Below are 23,244 nucleotides of genomic sequence, written 5' to 3' on the forward strand. Positions count from 1 at the left end.
TGTGCTTAATTATTAGTCCAAACATTAATGCACAATAATATTAGCAAGCCAAAAAGCTGAGGTGGCAGCACCAGTCTCCAACAGCCGCAAACCGTGCGTGCCGCACGAGCTTGAGGAACGTGTGCTGGGTGTTGGTTTCAGATCGGTCTGCTAGCACCGATTGCTATGTGGATATCTGCCGATTCTTTTGTTTTTTGAAGCTCCAAGTACTTTTGGGTGCACAGTCGCCACAATGGTTTTCCTTAGGGCTCAGCACATTAAGTTTTTTCAAAGGTGCCTCAATGTTCTCCCCTGTGCCATGTCATCCTTGGACGAAATGAGGTAAATTGAAAATGACAACTACAAGTTTACTGTGTGAGCATTAACAGTATACACCATGCTTAACCCGCCGTTGATGTTAGCAGTTTGATGCTTCGAAACGGCCGATCGGCTTTTACGTTCGTTGCTTCAGTACAGTGGACTGCGCGGAGATGTCATGTTTCATGCGACTCCCACTTTGTTTTTCGTTTTGATAACAGTACTCAAAAGTCGGCATGCACACGACTGCGCAACTTTGAGCACTTGTCCTCGTTTCAGGATGACTGTTGCCTACTTTGCGATATCCGGTCTGGATCTTATGAACGCCCTGGACGCGATAGAAAACAAGCAACGCATCATTGAATGGATATATTCGTTACAAGTGCTTCCGAACAGCGATCGTAAGTATTCCATTCGGTCAGGTGACATTTGCTTTGCTGGGTGCGTATTATGACCGGTAATCTTTCATTAATCTAAATCTTTCATTCCCAAAACTATTATGGACTGGAACCGGCTACCTTCTACAATCGAAACTGAAATTATAATCCGACAGTGTTTCATGAACTTTCAAAAAGTGAAAGAGATGTGTAGTTCTTCTAGTTCTGTTCACCCTAATGCGTTTGATTTTTATGTTTCGCACTGTTTATTTCTTGCCATTATATGTTCTTATTGAGTGTTGTTCCGCCACATTTTGATACAATTGTTACCTGTTCAATGATTCTGCTTTGCTAACTGCTCAGTTTTTCATGATTGTATCTCTGCCACCCCCCATGTAATACCCTCGTAGTGAGGGCTTTTAGGGGTTTCAGGAAATTAATAAGTAATGAGTGAATGAAACCTTCATGAGCGTCACTTCATGAGGGAGGTCAACCTTTGACCATGGCTCATATCCTCCATTGCACCAGACATCAAAACCAGTGTATATATTTTGCACAATAAATGACTGCATCTGGTGTTAAAAAGCTCAGTGTAAGTGTCTGCGTTAATGTGCTGCAGGGCAAATTAAAAATAGTAAACTTATAATAGTGAGTCTGCATCCCCAAGTGGCCTGAGCTTTTCTGCGTAATGACCATGACTTCCATACATCCCGTGAGCACGAAGAAACCTAGAGAACTTGTTCTACTTGTGGGTATCTCAGTTTAGCAAAATTGTCTGATATCTCATTTCATGTATGTTGAGACAGCTGTTCACAGTGTAAATGACTTCGCAATGACCATGAGGAATCTTAGCTTTGCATGCCTGAAGGTATATGTCTGCGCAGTTGTGGAGATGTTGAGAGTTATCATAGTCATGACGAGCCAAATTATGTTCACTGCAGGACAAAGGGCCCCTCCTAATGCTTTCCAATTATTTCTGTCCCACACCAGCTGTGGCTGTTGCATCCTAGCAGTCTTTGTAATCTCGTCTCTCCACCAGACTTTTTGTTACTCCCGGCTACATTTGCTTTGGATTCCACTCGGGTACCCAATCTTATCATTGGCTATCCATTTGCTGCATAGCATGTCCCATGATGATGTTGTTGAATGCTTATTGTACATGTTGCTTATTGTACATTGTACATGTTGCTTATTGTACATTGTACATGTTGCTTATTGTACATTGTACATGTTGAAGTAAATGTATCACAGGCCTTTAGCCACTCTTCTACATTTCTGTTCACTTGTGTGTTTGAATTATTTCAGGCACTAACCTTGATCGCTGTGGTTTCAAGGGATCTCATGCAACTGTCTCCAAAGGAGACAACTTGGTGAGCTCAGCAATCTGTCTTGTGCTATTAATGATTCCTATTTGATCTATGTGCTGCTCACCCCCTACTGCTCTTTTTTTTTTTCACGTCTTTTTAGGGACATATCATGCCATCAACAGATTGATTGTTAGTGAGCACATTCATGATTTGTTGAAGTTTTAGGGTGTTCACTTAAAGGTCATACATTTTATTATCCATCAAAGAATGCATGAGCCTGCCTATCTGACTTGCCACCATTTCACGGTCTTGATGGAGAAAGGAAGTGCAGAAGGCTGACTGTTGGTGAAGAAAACATAGGCTCCGCCTGTTGTGAACTTGCAAGATAATTGTGTTTAGGTGAACCCTACTCAACCGATACAAAGTGTGTGTGATATTTTTAAACATAATTCAGCATGGGAACTGCAGGGAGTAAACTTAAAATGCAAAGTGTGTGCATTGTCTCCTGCCAAACTGCCAAAAAAAATTTTAGATGTTCCATTTTGCAAAGTGAGTAGTACAGAAAGAGCAACTCAAACTGAGTAGTGCAGAGTCTTTTGTGGCCTAGAGGACTAAAGAAAACATCAGCGGATACTTAAAACCAATACTCTGCATGCTATATGGTGGCATTGTTTATACAGCTGTTCACGCCTACAGTGTTAGATAACAGATGTTCCATGAGTCTGGGCTTCCTGCTGCTGCAAAATGTACGTTTCAGATGCACCGTTTAACCCCAGGTAATTTGCCAGTGTGGATGTGCTGTTTACTCATTATTTTTTAGTTTCGTCAGCCAGAGGTGAGCGAACGAAACACTGAGCCTTTAAGCAGCATGCTACAAACTGAATTTGTATGCTGCAGTCACGGACTTCGCTTTAACCTCCATCATCTCAAGACCAGCGTAAACATTTCGTTTACAAGGCAAAGGCTGTTTTTGGACTGGGCAGGGGATTCTTTGGATCTGTTTCCGCGCATTAGTGGCCAATGATACTACTCACCTCGACTCCAGTTTGTGTTGCTGCTGTTCATGGTTGGGTCTTGTCAGTCCCAACTTTGCTTAACAGATGACGTGTTTCTAGGTTAGTTTATTCATATTTGACCGGTTGAAAAATGTACAGTAGGACAAGAAGACTAGAATGCAGTGGATGTGCACATTTGTGCACTGCATAGCAATGCTTTTTTTTTTTCTCAAAGTTTGTCCTTGAACTAGTGCCCATTCTGTGAGCAGTATTGTGAATAATGATCCTGTGTTAGTAACTGTGGACCATCCGACTTGTACTGGTCAAATAATTTTGTCCTTTGATTTTACAGATGTGTTGTGAGGTTCATGATAGCTGAGCACTTTTTTACATTTTATTTTTCACTGCATCATTTTAACGCGACAGCGTTAAGGGTCCCGTGTTGCAGAAAAGTCGGTGTCATCGTGGTCGACCGTGAGCGAAAATCCACGAAAAATCCCTAGAGAAGCTACCTAGGTGGCACGTTGGGCCACGTAAGTCATATGACCTTGTGACATCATCGTAACCAGCCCACCGGATTGTGACCAAACCGCCCACCATGGCATGTGATTGGTCATGAGAGGTCGCTCGGGAAGAGCAACCTGGTTCTCACAATCCCCACCGGTGGTAGCACCTGCCATCGCAGGGCAGTGGTGCATCGCTGAACTGCTATGATGGCATTGTGTCAGGAGCGGTATGAGGTCTCCCAGGGATCTATAAATCTAATGTAGAGAATGGCCAATTTTGCTCATACGGGCATGAACCCGTTGATGCTACCATGTCATATCTGTGAGGCTGAGCTTTAATTTTACTTCCTCTTTCTTTTCTTGTCCACATTTATCAGGCTCCATTTGACAGACAGTGACTTAAATTTGCCCAAGATTAGCATGGGCGTAGCTAGGTGCACATGAGCATGGTGAATGTTGTGCAGCCTGATTTTACCTAAGTTTACACAAGGAAAGAAAAGCACCTTGTTTTTAATGCAGTGCATGTGAGATATGCTTCTTTTCTCTCTTATCGCCAGGATGGTAGTGAAAGCGAATTCAACTGCGGTCATATTGCCATGACCTACACAGCCTTGGCAACCCTCATCATACTGGGTGACGACCTGAGCAGAGTGGACAGGTATGCAGTCATGCAAGGTCTCAAAGCCCTTCAGCAAGAGTCTGGAAGGTAGGTTTGGGACATATCACTGTGCTTTACTAGGTGGAAGATTGTGGGTTTCATTCCCTGAGTCTTGTCTTTACCTAGAGTGTTATGGGTGTGAAGGCATGGTAGGCATTCCATTTTTGCAGTGTTTCTGCCATAGTGTTTATAGCAGGCATAGCGGGCAGCTTCTTATGGTGCAGAGTCGGCAGTTTGCTTTTAGGCATGTGCAAATGATTATTTTGCAAACTGAAGTGAACACAAAGTGGATGATTATTTTGTTTGAAAAGTTTTCAGGCCAGAGTAAATGTTGTTAACTTGAGGTGAATATTGTGCTTGTTAAAACCATGGACATGTTGGGAAAGTGTAGACATGGTATTGTAGCAATTTAGCCAAACCATTTATTTTTCTTGAAGAAGAGCCAGTGAAATCGTAAAGGGACATCAGTTCTGTTGTACACTTCTTAACTGCTTTCAACAGTGGCTAAGAAAGGTACATCTGGCAAATTCACTGGAGAAATAGAGCTTGCCGATGTTCCACCGGGTGTTAAATAAAAAATGCATAAATTATGGCAGTTCGGGCCTATACCACATGGCGCGATGTGGAAGTGGGTTGTCGGTGTCATTAAACTTTGAGATTGTTTTATGTAGGAGATTAGAACTGTTTATTTTGAAATTGAACCAAATGCTACATTATTTGGTTCAGTACTGAAAGCGTTTCATTACTGACGAAACTCTAATTGTATAGGTTGCATAAGTTCAGTGCATTTACTAGAGCACCTCATCATTTGGGTGTGATAACTGAGCCACCTACCAATGCAGTGGCACATTGCTTAACTGTAACGCCACTGCGCTGGTACTGGTATGAGGACTCGCAGCGATCTAACAGTGTGACGCACTTTACGTAGTTGCATAGTCAGAACTGGAAAAGAAATTCAATTGCAGTAGCTTGGGGAGTGAAAAACAGTGGACTCAGAATTGGAACAGAACCTGAACTTGGATAGATTGGCGAGTGAAAGAAGAATGCTGTTGCATTTCCACCGCATCAGTCCAATTGATCGCCTCTAAATTTTTTTTCTTCCATTATAGCTTTATAGCCAACATTCATGGAAGTGAGGATGACATGCGGTTTGTCTACTGTGCTGCTGCTATATGTTCCCTGTTGCACGACTGGTCTGTTTTCGACAAGGACAGTGCTGTGAACTTCATTCAGAGTTGCTACGTAAGTGTTCCCTATTGCCTAACTGCCCTTTGTTTAATTTTTTTCGTCGATGTTCATCCCGCAGCTGGGCGCTGCTCCACCATAAGTGTTTCTCATTTTCATTGTGTTGACCAGGGGCGGATTTGAAGGGGGCTGCGGTGAAGGCGGTCGCCCTCCCTAAGCGAGAAATTTTACTTAAAATAAAAAAAAAATTTATTAATGAAGTCACAGTTACGAAATCTTCAGGGAATATGTATTTTTGTGTGCTGATTCTAAATATGTCATTTAATTTCATGTAAAACAATTCCTTGAGCACTTATGCACTTTTTATGCTAGTATTTTGCGGAGAGTTTTGAAGAAAATTTGCTGCAGGAAACTCTCTTAAATGTGTGCCATTGGGTTCTCTTGACACCAATGAATGCAATAAGGGTGAAATTATCATCCTGGCTCTCATCGAACTTGAGTAATAGGGTACTGAAGCTGCCACTTCAGAAGCAGGAATACACACTTTCCTTCTCATTTCTGAAGCGACAACTTCAAAACTCTATAACTTAAGTTCTATGATAAACAGGAAGACAATTTCACCCTTATTGTATTCATTGGTGTCAAGAGAACCCAATGGCATACATTTTAGCGAGTTTCCTGCAGCAAATTTTCTTCCAAAACTCTCCGCAAAATACTTGCATAAAAAGTGCATAAGTGCTCAAGGAATTGTTTTACATGACATATCTAGAATCAGTGCATAAAAACACATGTGCCCTGAAAATTTCATAACTATGACTAAATTAATAAAAATTTTTTTTCAAGACCAGTGTCCCCCCTTAAGAAGGTCATGCTGCGTTGTGTTTGCAATCACTGCTCTGTGCCCAGAGATGGGCAGAGATGTGCCCAGAGATGGCCAGCATTGCTTTCATGCACTATGAATCATCCCATTAGTCAGAGTGCGGCCTCTGCTACAGCTGCAGTCAGTTTTAGTTCCTGAGTGACATTGTGAGTATGGATATGTTTGTTCATCTGGTCAGTCTTGGACATCTTGGCCTAGTTGTTAGGTATACATGTAGCGTAGGGCATGCCTGCAGCATGCCCAGTTCAGGTAGACTGCATGTAGTGCCACTAGCCCCACAGCTTGAATGGAAAATTCCTCTGAAGTAAAGTAATGTAATGGATTTTTCTTTTTTTTTTCTTGCGAAAGTTGCAATGTGAACATCGACCCATGATGCAGTGGAAGGCGCTGGATTTAATCTACCCACTTGGGATTGTTTAAAGGTGCACTGAAGAGGAATCTGAACTCGTCTTTTTGCCGCGGGAACTCAATCTACACGTTCCGAGCATTCTTGGAAACTTCGATTTATTGCCCTCTGTGGCTGATTTCCCTAATTAAATCGAATTAACGTCCCGCTCCCGCCTTTTTTTTTTTAATTCTCCCTCGTACGGTGGGCGGAGTCGACCAACGCGGGGAGTGCCTTTCACCCAGTCCCGTGGCGGCTCGCCGCTCTGCCATCGGCGGAGTAATACGTAGTAGTCCGTAGAAGCAAATAGTCCGCGCGTATTTTTATTTCTGCGGGCTTATTTTGCGGTTATATTATCTGCAATTGAAACTATTTATTCACGGAAACCTAAAAAACAAAATGAAGCGAAAGCAAAGCCTCCACGGAGCTGGCTGAAAGGCATTCCCCGAGTTGGTCGACTCCGCCCACCGTACGAGGCAAAATTCGAAAAAAAAAAGGCGGGAGCCGGGCGTTAATTCGATTTAATTAGGGAAATCGGCCACACAGGGCAATAAGTCGTAGTTTCTAAGAATGCTAGGAACGTGTAGATCGAGTTCCCGCGGCAAAAAGACAAGTTCAGATTCCTCTTCAGTGCACCTTTGACATCGACTTAAGTCTGAATGTGTGGGTGGCTTTATGATTAGTTGCCATTAAAGTGCAGCCACTCCAGGAATTGAACCCATGAAATTGTGCCCAGTAGCTGAATGCCACAGCCACTGATTCACCATGATTGCTTAAGAAATTTATTTATTAGTGCTCTGGGCACAACCAGTAATGCTCGTAATCTGTCAGTAAGCGCTTCTTTCTAGCTCAAATAGTCAAGAAGTACCTGACATTTTTGAGTTCGAAATATAATGACCTTTTCTGCAATAGAAAAGCTTGGACAAATGACACAATTCTTCTGAACAATGGAAAAAATTTAAGTTAACCAGCATTTAATACATCACAATGACAGTCACTCTCTGCTCGGTCACCTGGGTAGCACTGAGAAAGGCTTGTGAAATAGAAACTTGGCACATTAGATGGTCAAGCTATGGATTATTGCAGTTGTAGGAGTTCTAAGAGTGTCACAGCAGTGCTATAAAGTGAAATGTCGGCAAGCGATGCCAAATGACGCTCAGCACTGCTGTCGTTCAGTAGCTGTAAGTATTGTGCCGCGGAAGACAAGCTTGAAAGTGATTTTCAGCTGTGATAGCCATGCTTCGATGGAGGCGAAACGCAAGGCTGCGTGTAACGAACCTAAGCTGATCAAAAATACAACCCGGAGCGCTCCGCTACTATGTTCCACAGCCTGTGTGCCTGTTAAAAGTGACTGAAAAAAAAAAATTGTTAACCGCAAATATTTCTTGCTTCTACCAAGACTGGCATTCTTTTCACTTTCCTTTACCTTTTCAAAAATGCATTTGGTTGCTAGAGTGGCCTAACCTAAGCTGAATGTGAATGCATAAAATGTACTTGTTAGCATGTGAAGCCAGTTGATTGCACGACTGCTGTAGGCAGTGCAAAGATATCTGCTTTTTTAAGTGCGCAGTGTTCTAAGGAAATTTGCTTTCTTTGACAGAGCTATGATGGAGGGATATCGCCTTACCCTGGAACAGAATCGCATGGTGGGTGCTCACACGTTTTCTTCATTGGTGTGACTGCTTTTGAGTTGGGCCAGTTGCTATCGGCTGTTTTGCAGGGTTCTGTAAAAACGATAGAGGTGGAACATGTCCTGTTGCCTTCCTTTGCTTTTTTTTTTTCGCCAGAACTTTTCTTTGTTATTTGAAATTGTACATCCTGAATCGAATATGCCTATAGGCAATGGAGTATTATTTTAGGTAAATGCATGTGTGGTCATTGGACATGTTAATTTTGATCAAAGCCTTCTTTGTATAGAATGTTTTCTCTCAGTGGTGCCTGTATTTAATGAGCCAGTAGGGGAATATGTATTTTACCAGTACTCACCTATGGGGCAGAAACGTGGAGGCTAACAAAGAGGGTTCAGCTTAAGTTAAGGGCAACGCAGCGAGCTATGAAAAGAAAAATGATAGATGTAACGTTAAGAGATCGGAAGCGGGCAGAGTGGATGAGGGAACAAACACGGCTTAATGACATCCTAGTCGAAATCAAGAGGAAGAAGTGGGGTTGGGCAGGGCATGTAATGCGAATGCAAGATAACCGCTGGTCCTTAATAGTAACGGAGTGGATTCCAAGAGAAGGCAAGCGTAGCAGGGGGTGGCAGAATGTTAGGTGGGCGGATAAGATTAAGAAGTTTGCGGGAATACGGTGGCCGCAACTGGCGAAGGACAGGGTTAATTGGAGAGACATGGGAGAGGCCTTTGTCCTGCAGTGGGCGTAGTCGGACTGATGATGATGATGATGAGGGGAAGCCTTGGTGCCCATTTTTGTTGGTGGCGTAATGATTGGTGTGTGATGCAGGCAGTTTGGCGTGCTGGTGTGTGCAGGTGGTTCGACGTACTGTGCGGTGTCCGCACTCATCCTGATGGGACGGCTACGATCGGCGCTGACCGAGCGGCAGTTGCGTAGCCTGCAGCGCTGGTGCCTCAACCGGCAGCTGACGGGATTCCAGGGTCGCCCCAACAAGCCCATCGACACCTGCTACTCCTTCTGGGTGGGAGGAGCCCTCAAGGTGCACACCGGTTTTCCCCACCTTTGAGTTGGCTTAGCCTTGCGGTCTTGAACAAGGAGCCCCAACATAAAGTTTGAATTGTAGTTTTGATTTTAGTGTCATCCAACTAAGTGAACCTCAGCCTGAAGCTGCCTTCTCTGCAAGGCAGTTTTAATTTTTTCCTCAGTTGCTTCAAGTAGTAATGAATTAAAAAAGAATTGAGTGTTTCCGTTATAATTTCCAATTTTTTCTGACTGACTGACTAAACCTGTTATTCAGCCGATATTTTTACATTTACTATAAATGGCAAGCGGCCTGTTTTGCCTTGTTTTTCCATTAATGTCTAATGTCTAAAGAGACTTAAATTTCCTAACTGTGGCATGTAATGTGCAACTGTACTATTTACCTGTAAAATAGTGGGTGCCAACAGTCAGAGTACATGAACCCCTGTGCAGTAAAGTAGCTCAGACAAGCAAAAATCTTTATATCAGTTGTTGGTGGTGGCATGGCTCTGAGGATGCTCTCTGACTTCTTACTGAACACAGAGTGTTGGTTTATAAATGAAACGCTCAGAAATACCTTCCATCCTGCTCTTATCGACCCTCTATGTGATCATTATTTATTTTCAGTTATAACATTTCGTTACGTTTTGCAATTTTGTTCGTGTCTTGTGGTAATACCGTATTTGCACGAGTACAACACGGCTACGAATTTAATGCTAGATTGATTTTATGTAAAAACCAAAGCTTTGCATGAGCTCAGCGGCGTCGTCTGCATCTTCAGCGTCATTTAAGAGGCAGTAAAGAAATGTGCGCGACACTGTCAGGTGCGGCAAAACCACCAACGCAATGCTGCTGCACCTCCGCTTTTCGCACTGCCGTGCTGTGAACGTTTGTCCTTTTCTTCCCTATCCTACCTCTCACTTCACTTTTACTAGCTTTCCCTTTCTCAGTACCCCGCACCGCCTTCTTTCTACATTCAGAGCCAGCTTTAATTATTATTATTTTTTTTCTGCCGTGTGCACTGCGCGCTTTGCCTCACGGCCCCAACACCTTCCAAAAGTTGGCTTCTCCTCGCGCTGTAGAGCTTAGTGGTAGAGCTGTAGAGCTTAGCCTTCATCACTGCACTCACTTTTTGTTAATTTTCTGAGTTGTCTTTAGAAACTCGCTTGCGCCTAGCGAATTGAAGTGTTTGTACAGTAGGATTAGTGATTTACAACACACCAGTAGAGATGCCAGCCAGAGATGTGCTAAAGATATTGGACTCATAGAGACACACTGAGACGTACAGCTGTCATCCATTCTTTTCTTTGTGCAGCTTCTTGGTGCCTTCCAATTTGTGGACCACAAGGAGAACTATGAGTTCTTGCAATCGACTCAGGATGGAATCACAGGCGGCTTCTGCAAATGGCCCGACAGTGATCCTGGTATGTGAGCTGGCGTGGTTCAGTATTGTCAGCGAGTGTTGTGCCTCCATTTGTGTACTGGTAGGCTTGAAAAGCTTGCAGTTTGCTTTACATTCTTCAACCACATCTGTGCATGCTCTACTCGTGGTGTAATGGAGAACAGATTTGTGCTATGGATAGCCTTTATAGAATTCCTGGACTTCGGTGTCGTGTTCAGTGCTGCTTTTCTCTTTATTTTTATGCAGTGCTGTTATTTCTTATGTCTCTTTTATGCACATTTAAGAAGAAAAAAACGAAACTCTGAAACTTGAATGCGGCACTGCAACAATTGCGACTATGAGTTCAGTTATCACAGGTAGTGTTGTAGCTAGAATCGGTGCTGCGGTGACAGTGTAGTGCTCTAATACAGTGAATTTGTTTGCGGCAGCCTGGGTTCGAAAGCCCCTTCCAAAAAAATTCTATTAAGCCACCACGGTGGCTCAGTGGTTATGATGCTTGGAAGCTGACCCAAAAGACAGGGGTTCGATCTCGGCCGCTGTGGCCACATTTTGATGGAGGCCAAATGCTAGAGGCTCGCGTACTGTGCGATGTTCAGTGCCCGTTACAGAACCCCATGTGGTAAAAATTATCTGGAGTCCTCCACTACAGCGTCTCTCATAGCCTGAGTCACTTTGGCACGTTTACCCCATAAAATAACAAAAGCTAGGATCAGCTTTTCGGGCTACCTAAGTGTGCGTGCATGCCTATGTCTTGTGGGAGAAATGGCCGAACCTAAGTTGTGTGACCCACTTTGTCTTGTACAGACCCCATGCATGCGTACATGGGCATTGCAAGCTTGTCACTCATGGGCATGGAGAAGCTGGCACCGCTCCAACCAGCGCTGAACATCAGCCAGCGGGCTGCGGAGCATCTGAAGAAAGTCCACCTCTCTTGGGATTCGCCGGAGCACAAAAGCAGCGATGCTGATGGAGCCGGAGACAGATGATGATGTGCTCGCTAGTAATGCTAGCGATGGCTGTGAATACCACGTTTCGCCACAGCCAGTTCAAATGGTGGGCTGACATATCGTGTTTTAACTTTAATTGGATACTGGGGCGCTGTTTTAATTGTGTGGAGAGGTGCACCTCTTTGTTGGTGCAGGTAATGAGCTGTGAAAAAGACCGTGCATGGCCGGGTTTTTCAAATAGGTCTCGTTTATGCTCGTAATGTTGAGAACATACTTGTATATTTTTTAATTCTGTGCACATGGTGTGTTGGTCTGTAGCAGGCAGGCTGTGCTCGAGTAGCGCCCTTCTGTGAAGGCGACTGAGAGTGAAAAAGAAAGAATGTTGCTGGCTGAACCTTGACAAATTGTTCACATGAGGCTAGATTTGTGTATAAGTTGGGAGTATTGCCAACACCTTGCGAGCAGTTGCACTGGGTTGGCGCAGGAATGTCAGATCTAGCTAGTAGAACGACAAATCTGTTTGTTGAGTCTTGTGGCATGATGTTTTCCTAATATGCTGTTTATTGTAAACTATGTTTGCACGATTATTTGTGAAGTTGCACTAGCACAGAATTGTTTTTCCTGTACTAGTAATTCAGTGCGAGCTGGGCAATATTATTTCTTTTTAACCGGCCGCACTAATGAGTATACTAGTAATTCATTGTTGCAACTGTAATGGGGAAAAAAAATTGTCCATGCCTTCGAGCTGGAGTCTTCGAGCTTCTGTATATATAGGTATGTGCATATAAGATGCCATTTTAACTTTGTGGCAGTTCAAGTTAACATTGAGTAGTAGATTGTTGCAGTTGTAATTTAAACAGTGGAGGCACAGGGTACACCAAAAGCCTTCGGGCTACAGGGTCAGCTTTTGAGTTGTGTCATGGGGCATTTACGACAGCTCCAAACCTAAAAGTCTCTGTAGAGGGTAGGAGAAGTATCACTCTCACCTCTGAGGGAACTTTGGTCCCAGAATATATGGCTGACCCTATGGCCTGAGAACTTTTGATGCACTCTGTGTATTAATTTTCCTAAGGGGAAGCTGAAATCGTTTTTTGAGAATTTGAGGTTATTCAAGAATTCGAATCTATGAAGCTTCTATCTAAAGCATGCAGAGTATTTTTGCACTAGCATCTAAAATGGTGACGCAATTGTCGACTGAACCACAACAATGTTCAGGCTTCTTCTCACTGCATTGGAGAAGTGCAGGCAAACTTGTAGCGAGGTCATTGCTGCTGAAATTGCAGATGTCCGCAGCCTTCGCCTGCTTGCTACTGTGCATTGTCTGATGCTGCCAAACAATGCTTCGTGAGCTTCACGTTCGGTGGCTTTGGTTTTCTTTCATGAAACAACTATTCTTTCACTAGAAACATAGCGCCTTCATACATGATGCCATTATCGCGGCCTCTGTTCGTCGCTGTGCACTGCAGAGAAGCCTGAACACCAACACCGCTTTATTCGGCAAGTGCGCCACCATTGCAGACGCTTGGTCAAAACGATTTTTGCAGGCTTTACCTGCATGTTTCACACATTTGGCCGTTTTAAGCTCATCGAATTCTGAAACCTCATCAGTTGCCCTTAAAACACAGGGGTTGTGATGGTCTCTATGTTAGCGACACACAAATAGATCACGTCTTTTGCATGTGTGTGCTATTTTTTATTTTGTGCTTGCCATTGCAGTCGTCAGAAATGCATTGGATAAGCACCACTAGGTTCAATAGGCCAAATGTGCTGTCTTGTTGTCTCTGTGTTTGTGCTCCTTGCTGGGGTGACTTGAGATTTGCTTAAGGGGGGACGCGGCACTTGAGAGCCGAAAATCGGCCCAAAAATCGCATTTTCAATCACTTCATTTTCGCGTTCCCGAGACCATTCTGCACCGATCTGCAAATTTTGGCTTCCAAACTACGTTTATTTCACGCATTATACCAGCTAATAATAACAAATACGGCACGCGGACCTTTAAATTGAGGTCAAAATTCGCCCTATTTCAACCGCCTTCAGCTCGGGAACTACGCACTCGATCGGCGCCATTTTTGTCTTGTTTGAAAGCTGCGGTTTCCAGCTTTTATTTTTTTTCAGTAAGCAACCCTGAGCTTCGCGCAGAAAGAAAAAAAGCAACGACAAAAATGATGCGCGAAGTGGCCTTCTATTGGTTGCTTGAAGCATGTGACCAAAATGGCGGTTTTTGATTGGCTAAGGAAGCTTGTGGTCGGTGCCTGCCGCCATTTTGAAGAGGTATTTGCTCTTGCGAAAACGTGTTGTGCTCAACGTGGTACTTCGGTTCGCTATGCCTGGCGGTGCGAAAAAACACCGATCTCTGCATCATTTTGGCCGTACACGGAAGAAAGGTAGGGGCAGAAAGCGTGCTGGTGCTGCTACCGCGTTGCGGGAGCATGTGATGGACAATCAGGCCCCGACATCGCCTGATAACGCCGTCGTGCCCGAGGACGCCTCCCCTGACAGCGAGCAAGGTGTCGACTCCAGCCGCGCGACCATAAACACCGATGTTATCAGTGAAGAAGTACGCGAGATCGGTTCCCCAGATAGCGTGCGCGAAGGCCGCGTTCGGATGAGCACCGATCTTATCGGCAACAGAGAAGCGCGCGAGGTTGCTTCCTCTGACAGCGTTCGCTGTGTCGACTCCGGCCGCGTTCGCATAAGCACCGATGCTATTGGCGACAGAGAAGTGCGGGAGGCTCTCGCCAGTGAAAAAACGGCACTTCAACGACTTTCGTCGATACCGGCAACGGCACGGAAGGTTGAGCCTTTTGCAGAGGCAAGCAGTGCGGCAACGGCGCCAGTGCCGGATCAGCGTGCCGCTCCTTACGTCATCGTGAACATCGCCTCACTCAACTCGCTCCTTCAAGTTATGCGATGCGAAACGTGCAACCAGCCAGTGCATATAGTGAGAGGTGATTGTGATTACGGCCTCGCGGTGAAGCTGACTGCCGTGTGCGACAACTGCGGAGACATCGCGACCGAATGGAGCTCGCCCCGAGTTGATGGTTCGAAGACCTGCAACCCGTTCGACGTCAACCTCCTGGCTACGCGAGCGATGGTTTCAACGGGGAATGGCCAGACAGCCATGAACGATATATTCGCGGCAATGGGATTGTCGCGCCGTGGTATGCACCACAAAACTTTTCAGCGACATTTGAAGCAGTCTTTGGCACCTGCTGCCACACAAGCGGCCGAGGTCGCTATGAACCAGTGTGCACAAAAGGTGGCCACACTCTATGAAGACCTGTGTTTTGGTCATAGAGGCAATATAGCAGTAAGCTATGATGGCTCTTGGATGACACGTGGTCACTCCTCACACATATGCGTGGGTGCAGTGATAGAGTTGTTTTCAGGTTATGTCTTGGACTACATTGTACTCTCTAACTTTTGTTTAGGGTGTGAGGTAGGACCGAAGCCCGATTCTGAGGGCTACGCAGAGTGGAAGGCCACACACCAATGCCAGAAAAATAGTGATAGCAAAGCTGGTCACATGGAGGTCGAAGCTGGCCTCATACTTTTCCAAAGATCGCTAGAGCGACATGGATTGCGGTACACAACCATTTTGTGTGATGGTGACAGCCGTACATTTACAGCAATCCAAGAAGCAAAAGTGTACGGTTTCATTGATGTGCAGAAGGAGGACTGCGTGAACCATGTTCAGAAGCGCATGGGGACAGCACTGAGGAATTTGGTGCAGAAACAAAAAGGAGAGGGGAAGCGAAGCCTTGGTGGGAGAGGCCGGCTAACAAATGAGCTCATCACGAGACTGAGCAAGTATTACGGCTGGGCTCTGAAATCTAACGACGGTGACGTGGACGCAATGCAGAAGGCTGTAATGGCAACATACAGGCATGTCACATCCACTGACGAACATTCAGATCACAGCCTATGCCCCACTGGAGAAAATTCATGGTGTCGTCAAAATGCTGCTAGAGCAAAGGGTGAGCCAGAGCCCGGGCACCACTACAATTTGCCCAAAGATGTCGCAGAAGCAATGCTGCCCGTCTACACTCGGCTATCCGAAAGGACCCTGCTCCAGAGGTGCCAGCGAGGCAAGACCCAGAATGCAAATGAAAGTCTCCACTCCGTGATTTGGAGTCTAGTGTCGAAGGAGCAGCATTCTTCACTCGTTGCCGTGCAAGCTGCTGTTGCGGAAGCTGTCCTGCGCTTCAACACTGGGAATCTTCATGCATCATCTGCAATTCTACAGCAGCTAGATATGAACATCACGAGCAGTGGATATCAGAGGGCCAGGGAGAAAGATCTGCGTCGAAGTGCCAGCTCAAAGAAAAAGAGAGAAGCCTCTCTGGAAGTGAGGAAGCAGGCCAAAAAGAGGCATAGAGATGGGATGCATCCCGATTATGCCCCTGGAGCATTTCCTTGAAATTTTATTGGGTTTTTCCCAATAAAAATGTTTTGAAACGTTTTTTCTTGATTTCTCAAAACAGCAATTTTGGTACACTTGTGATTTTGGAGGAAAAATAGCTTTCGTTCTATTTCAGCTATCAACATAATTTTTTTTTGTCAGAAAGGTAAATGCATGCAGAATGTAATATGCTCAATTTCAATACAATATTTATTTCAGAAAATTTTAAAAATGGGTCATATCTTTGGCGTGCGAAGATGGCGTTTTTTTCTAGCAACTTTGATGAGCTGTAAGTCTAGTTCAAATTGGCCCAGAACTTTTATTTATACCTTATTACACTCCTTAAACATCCTAGATTCATTCAATACTCAAACCACTGTGTTGTGGCTTTCTGTTAAGATGCTAATTTTTCTCCAAACAAAGAACCTAACTTGTACAGTATGTCGGAAACTACTTGTCCTATTGCAAAAGTAATTACACCTGAGGAATCACTTCATCAAAATATGCAAGATGTGAAAATTTGGTTGAGATCTATTCATAAATAAAAAAGTTGTCTATGAAGTGTAGCATCCCCCCTTAATCCAAAGAAACTCATTTCATCTCCAGGGTTTTAATTTTCTGTCTATCTGAACGTGATTTACACGAGCTTGACTTTTATTTTCCTACTTGATGGCTTTTTTAACAGCAAGTTGTTCGTGAATATACCGCATTTGGTAGGCAGTTCGCTCATGATCTGCTGGAGCTTTATGCCAATGATAATGACTTCACACAATGGAGATGTCATTAGCCTCTTGTTCTCATTTTTCTATGGCATGAAATTCTGACATATCAGTCGTTAAGTGAGTAGTGGAAATCCTCGTAATACGCATACTTAACCAGCGCACCTTATGAGTATTTTTGCATTTGATTGTTTATTCACAGTGATGACTGAATGCTTCTCTCGTTGCTACAGATGGTATTGGATTACTGTGATCACTTTGAAGTGGTAATAAGGGTTATTGGAGCATCATTTGCTCTGCGTCACTTGACCTTGCCAGGAGGTCTTGCAGGACAACTCTGTTGCTCGCATGAATGCTTTGATGTCAATTATGCAAAAATTGTTGTAAATACAGCACTGCAGATATGTTGCTTACAACAGAGCCATAGTTAGGCCTTTCTGAGTCTATGCACATCGTCAGTGGTGTCCGTGAAAGTATGGCACTTTGGCTAAATGTACTCAAAAGGCCATAAAGAACTTAATGTATTAAGGGCACAGGGTAGGCCCTGCAATTTCCACATATTTTGAGGCATATTTAAGACCCATTTTCTCAGTAAGTGCAAAACATAGCTAATTTGTTGCTTTATTTTGTTCTTTGTTCGATATTCATTTGATCGAACCAGAATTACAGTTTTTCGGCAAATATTCACTGTTTTCCTACTTTTTGTTTTTGAAGCCATGGCCCTTTCTTTCATTCTTGTTGAGTAGATTTGCATATCTGTGCAGATAACGCTGGGGAAAAGTCAGCCTTTTACCTTTTCTTGTTTTTTTAACCTTTGAGGCCTAAATTAAGACTTTGTGGAATAAAAATTAATGCGGAGAGATTTGAGTATTTAGGAAGAAGATAATTCGCAAAAATGAGGGAATCCGGGCTCAGTCTCTTTCTTTATTTTTTTGCAGTCAATGGGCACCTGGTGTGTGTGAAATGTGTAAATGGATGAGCTCAGTGAAAAAAATATACTTCTCACTAAAAGTGTTGAAACAATGCTAGTCTTTGTTGATGTAGAGATATGTTCCACACTTCTCGTGTAGACAACGAGAGTATAACACGATACATTACTTGCACCTCAGCTTGTTATCATAGTGTATGAGCCAGTGTGTCGTCTTTTGCAAGCACTGGTTCTGCTGGGAGGCGGTGTGTAAGAAGCAGTATCCGTTGATAGCAGCAGCGGAGTGTAAGCAGTTCTTGTACTCCCTTCCAACATAAGCGTACATCTGTGAGGAAAGGTTGCTGATATATGCATAGCTAAATACAGGACTCGCCATAAGAACAGTTGGAGTTTCCTCCTCATGTCAAGTGTGCCATTTGGAATCGCTTCCAGCGTGTGCGTACAGGCAGTGCACGGTACGTGTGGACCAATCAGCACATGTGCACTGGCGGCGCAAAGGTATCACCCGGCGCTCGAGATGGAATGACCGTTTTGACTCGCCTCTGAAAATTACATTCTTTAACTGTTTTGCTATGATCTAACACGATAGCGCCGACATGGGCGGAACCTTCCACAAGTACTGCTGGTGGCTGCTTAGGATGCAATCGTCTGCAGAAGCAACAGGCGAGATCTTTAACCATGGAAGAGGAATGACGGCATGATTGCCTGTGGCAAAATAACATGGATCAGCATGCATGCATTTCTGCAGTGGGGTAATCCAGGCATAGCCTGGATTACACCACTACTTCATAAAAGTCTCTGACCAAAAACAAAAGAAAACATAATAACTGCACAGGTTTGAAGAAATGGCATGCTGTGTAGGAGACAAGTTAAAAATGCTATTGTTCAATGAAATATATTATGTACCGTCAGCAATAAACAGGGTACTTGTTGTGCAAACACAAGAATACAAAAATGTCTTCTGCTAGAGAAGAAATGCAGGTGGAGTGCACTAACACTTTCACACAGCGGTGTTGCGCCAACAACGTGAAAAGGGTGCTAGTAATTCAGTCTCCCTCATCGAAAATAATCTCGTTTTCCTTTTCCCATTTCAGCTTTCTTGTTAGTGTTTCATTTGTTGTTGATAGTACCTTTGTGCTTTGTCTTACTGCTTTTAAGGAATTTTTCTGGCTTAGAAAAGTTCCTAGTTTTGCCTTCAGCATCATTTTACACAGCAGTTATGCAAGTGAGGGCAAGCTAGATAGAAATTGGGCATGTTCGTTATTCACTTGCAAGCAAATTTAGCAAACCAGGCTGTTCAGGGTCTACTAAAGGCCGGAAAAGCATAACACTCACTGAACGATGTTAAGAAAGGCTTCGGCATCTAAAAGATTTGCAAGTAAGGGCAGGCATGTGCATACACCAGCAGGTTTTGCAAACTGGGAGATTCTAGCTTTACTCAAGGGCGGGAAAGCATGTGAGTCGCTGAATAATGTTGGTTCCATGATTCAGCAGATATGCGAGTAGGCAAGCTCCAAAGAAATCGGGCATGCCCACTTGTCAGTAGGTTCTGTGAACCGAGCTGTTCAGGCAGGGTTGAAAAGCATGCGAGTTGCTGAATAACGTTCACAAAGTTTTCAGCATTTGAGATTGGCTGAAAACCAAAACTCAATAATTACAGCCTACCCTGTGCCCTTAACTGTCTTGTGCAAAAATGTTGTGTGTGCTAAGTGACATACCATCACTGTGTTGCGATACCCTACATTATGTGTTAGCTGCAGCCGATGCACCAGGCAAGGCTTCTTCATATGTGTCAGCTATGGACATGTTTTGTTTGTCTACTCATGTTGTATCTTCTCAAGTTGTCAGTGCTGAATGTTCGCAACTGTGTGCGTGCTGATGCTCCTACATCTTCTTTGTTGTAGAGTAATATAAGCTATCTGATCAATGGAGAGACAATCGTGGCTTCTTTAGACCACGAACATCTGACCAGTTGTCTGAAATGTGATTAGGTTTTCTATGTTAGTGGTGCCGTATTGCACCTGAGACTTTGGTGGATTGATTTTGCACTTGGGACTTTATATGCGGCAAACAGGTGTAAAAATGTTCACTCTGATTAATTGCTAGCATTTTAATAAATTAAATCAGTTATTATACACAGTTAGCGAACCCAGGTCATTGACCTGGCTTTGTGCGGTTGCTTCCTTTGGCCCCTGTTTCATGTCGCTTGATGCACCCTACACAAGGCACCCTTAGTGGCAAAGCAAATTACTTTCAGCATGATCCCCAAAACAGTGGTATCGTACAAGGCTACATACATGAACATCAAAATGATCAGGAGAACATCAGCATTATTATTCCAAGCGAAGCTGCTCTTTGACAACGGTGACTAAATAGCAGTGCAAGATAGTGAGCACAGTCTTGGTCCATGCCAGTCACATTAGAATGTGACCGGCACTACGAGCCCATTGCAGCTGAGACCAGTTTCTGGCCTGCTATAATTATTAGCTGGCACATATAGCAGCACTCTGGCATCAGTCTCCTGCCATCATGTGAGGCGTTTAAACTTCGCGCACCTTTAACCACGGAGGTTTCTTTTTTTGAGTCCTCAAAATAACATCTGCATCCTTCAAAATGACATCTGCAAAATACTTGGGGAACACTCAGAAAATAATGCTAGCACCAGCTTGTTTTGAATACCGTTGCGCAGTTGCATGATTCTCATTTAGGAAATTTAGCACCACAGGTTAAGCAGAGTTAGTGAAAAAATAGTACTGGAAGCACTTATTCCGGAGAAAGCATGTGAAAAGAGACTTGGTACATGAAAAGCTAAAGCAAAATTCATAGCACCCGTTTTTTTTTGCTAACGGGAGACTCATTTGCATGTTCTTCTAGCATGCACAAACTTTCCTAGTCAGTTTTTCCTCTCTAAATATTGGTAGCATTGGGACATGTTTAGGCTTTGAATGCAGTACACTGTTGAGCACAGGAAATGCGAGATAGAACAGAGTTGCACTTGACGTATTTATTACTGAGAAAACTGGGTTTCGAAATTAAAATTCTTTTAGTGCAATAGCACCTATAATGGGCATTGCCCACATTTAGCCGTTGTGTGTTTTTTTTGTCTGTCTGAAGCCTGCGTTGTGCCAGGCTGCCCACTGGGCTGTGGGCAACGTGCCAGGTATGTGTGTACACACACACGCACGCACTCTTTCTTTCTACTGTGGCAGGCGGCAGTTCAACTAATGATTGGTCGCAAGAGGTTGCTCGGGGAGGGCAACCTGTGTTGCACAATCCCCACCGGCGGCAGCACCTGCCATCGCGGGGCAGTGGCGCATTGCTTAACAACTGTGCCGGGAGTGGTATGAGGACTTCCAGGATTCTATGAATGTAAAGCAGAGAATGACCAATTCCGCATGTATGGGCATTGACCCATTCTCGCTATCCGAAAAACTTCCATCCGCGAACAATGGATTCGAACAATAGAACCGAAGTGAAAACCGAAATGCCAGCGCACCTCATTCGCATTTGGCCTAACTACGCAAATTGACCGTCAATTTGTCCACCTCTTAACTAACAGTCATGACTCCCAAGACCAAAAAAGACTCCATGGTCACTATTTGGAAGTAGACAGCAGTGTAACCTAACCATGGAAGAAGGAAAGCATAGGAGAGGCGCTCGGTATCTGAGCTGCATGAAAAAAAATGTGCTGGAAGTCATGTTTCTGCAGGAACTATTAGGATGCTTCAGTTTAAGACTAAGCTGCGCAGTCAGTATCACCGGCAGGTCTGTTAGCTGCTGGCAGCCTGGTGTGACATTGTCTGCTCGCCTGCCATTGCACGACAACCGGCACATGCACAAGTGCCCTGAGACAATGAGTGCGACGAGTCAAATAGCATGGCGAAGCCCTCACTTCTGGCTCCAAATAATGTGATGTAACGGTCTCGTAAATTCTTTCTCCATGAGCCTAACCTTGGAGGTCCGCATACAAAAATCAATCTTGACATGTAGTAGTTTGTGCATAAAAAATGGTGGTGGCGATACCTGCATGTTTTTTTTTTATTTTCTAGCTTTCAAAAGCATTTTTTTTTCAGTGAAAGTGGTATGTATGCGGGACATGGGGTTTAAGGTTCCGAAGCTGCACATGGCTATATGAGGGACACCTTAGCTGCCTTTTTGTCATTAGAAAGCGATAATCTATTGATACAGGCTGCTGATACAGGTGCAGAATATATTGATACAGGTGCAGGATCTATTGATACAGGTGCAAAAAAGTAAAAGGCTCTTGGGGCATTTTTCTTTTGTTATGGCTTCGCCCATATTACAGCATAATAATTGTGTTTGCTTTGGTTAGCCCTGCCTTCTGTATAGAAAGTAAGGTTTGGCGAGTCATTAACACCATGCAACTTCAATGTAATATCGTAATCGGCTTTCTATTCAGATGCAATTCAGCCACAACTCATGGAAAACTGTCTCAGAGATAAACCAGCAAATATAGTTGCTAGTGTTTAGCTCACACTCAATGTACGCTCAGATTACGAGAAGACTAACAATGAATGGATGTGCATCTTTCTTACAGAGAAGGAAACATGTAACCACACAAAGCTGGCAAAGAAAAGCACAGAAGAGACCCCTCAGTCCTCATCCTTGCAAAACAAGTAAAAAAAAAATAAAAAGAAGACTACACGTTGCCTGATGGCACTACTTGTCTACAAAGCATTCTGTGATGATACTTGTGCTTGATGTGCACAGCGAAAGCGGTTCAGCTGTGCACGCACACATAAGGCTTCACAAACAGGCAGTGATGCAAAACTATCGGGAAATTGACTATCGATAGTAGCGATAGTTTTTTTTAAACTATCGATAGTGTAAAAAAAGTATCGATAGTACTACTATCAGTCTATCAGTAGTATTACTGATAGTACTATCGATAGTAGAATCTATAGTATTACATGTATTGTACCGCTATCGATAGTGAGACTGTTGATAGTAAGGCTATCGATAGTAACACCATTGATATTATGCATTTGTTGACTAGCAACATAACCAAAACATTTTCGATACCTGACTGGTTTCACAGTTTTATGAGGCTTAATGTCCCAAAGAGAACATGAGGGATACCGTAGTGGAGGTCTCCAGATAAATTTCGACCAGCTGTGGTTCTTTAACGTGCACTTGGACAGTTCGTAAAAATAGCTGGAGCTGCATCCAATGAAAGGACAAACAGCACAACTTGTGCTGGCTAACACGACACCATCGTGCACTGCAGACGTCGTCTTGCTGATGTAACTGTTGCAGAAATGCTTTTCGCACACATGCTTCGTAACTAGGACATTCGCGACACTAACACTTTATCCAGTAGCTTTACGTATGGAGCATCTGCAGAGCTCGGTGCAGAGCTACGAAAACAGGCGAGTCCTGTCAGTTACTCATACCATCGCCTCCATACCACACACTCGGGAAACCAAGTTTAGGATGCAGTGGGTATGTGTGGTTGATTTTATAGAATCGATAGCACTATATAGCAAGTAGTATCGATACAGCTATTGATAGCACTATCAATAGAACTATCGGAAGTACTAGTGATAGAACTATCGAAAGTCCTAACTATCGATACTACTATCG

The 23,244-nt window shown here is 43.8% G+C and overlaps 2 protein-coding genes across 2 annotated transcripts; both read left to right on the plus strand.

The window, feature by feature from the left end:
• The first annotated feature begins 96 nt into the window (after positions 1 to 96).
• betaggt-I (geranylgeranyl transferase type-1 subunit beta) lies at positions 97 to 13,409 on the plus strand. Its single transcript, XM_089545373.1, has 9 exons — positions 97 to 321; positions 577 to 698; positions 1,980 to 2,044; positions 4,040 to 4,188; positions 5,250 to 5,382; positions 8,191 to 8,236; positions 9,077 to 9,261; positions 10,558 to 10,666; positions 11,449 to 13,409. The coding sequence occupies exons 1-9, from the start codon at positions 233 to 235 to the stop codon at positions 11,628 to 11,630; spliced, it is 1,080 nt and encodes a 359-aa protein (XP_089401499.1). The 5' UTR covers positions 97 to 232; the 3' UTR covers positions 11,631 to 13,409.
• A 3-nt stretch (positions 13,410 to 13,412) lies between these two features.
• LOC149342857 (uncharacterized) lies at positions 13,413 to 16,053 on the plus strand. The gene has a single exon (XM_089545372.1). It carries the CDS (start codon positions 13,915 to 13,917, stop codon positions 16,009 to 16,011), a length of 2,097 nt encoding a protein of 698 aa, XP_089401498.1. The 5' UTR covers positions 13,413 to 13,914; the 3' UTR covers positions 16,012 to 16,053.
• The last annotated feature ends 7,191 nt before the right edge of the window (positions 16,054 to 23,244 follow it).

The sequence above is a fragment of the Amblyomma mixtum genome, chromosome 5, assembly GCF_055824585.1.
Source record: "Amblyomma mixtum isolate Tamu chromosome 5, ASM5582458v1, whole genome shotgun sequence".
NCBI lineage: Eukaryota > Metazoa > Arthropoda > Arachnida > Ixodida > Ixodidae > Amblyomma > Amblyomma mixtum.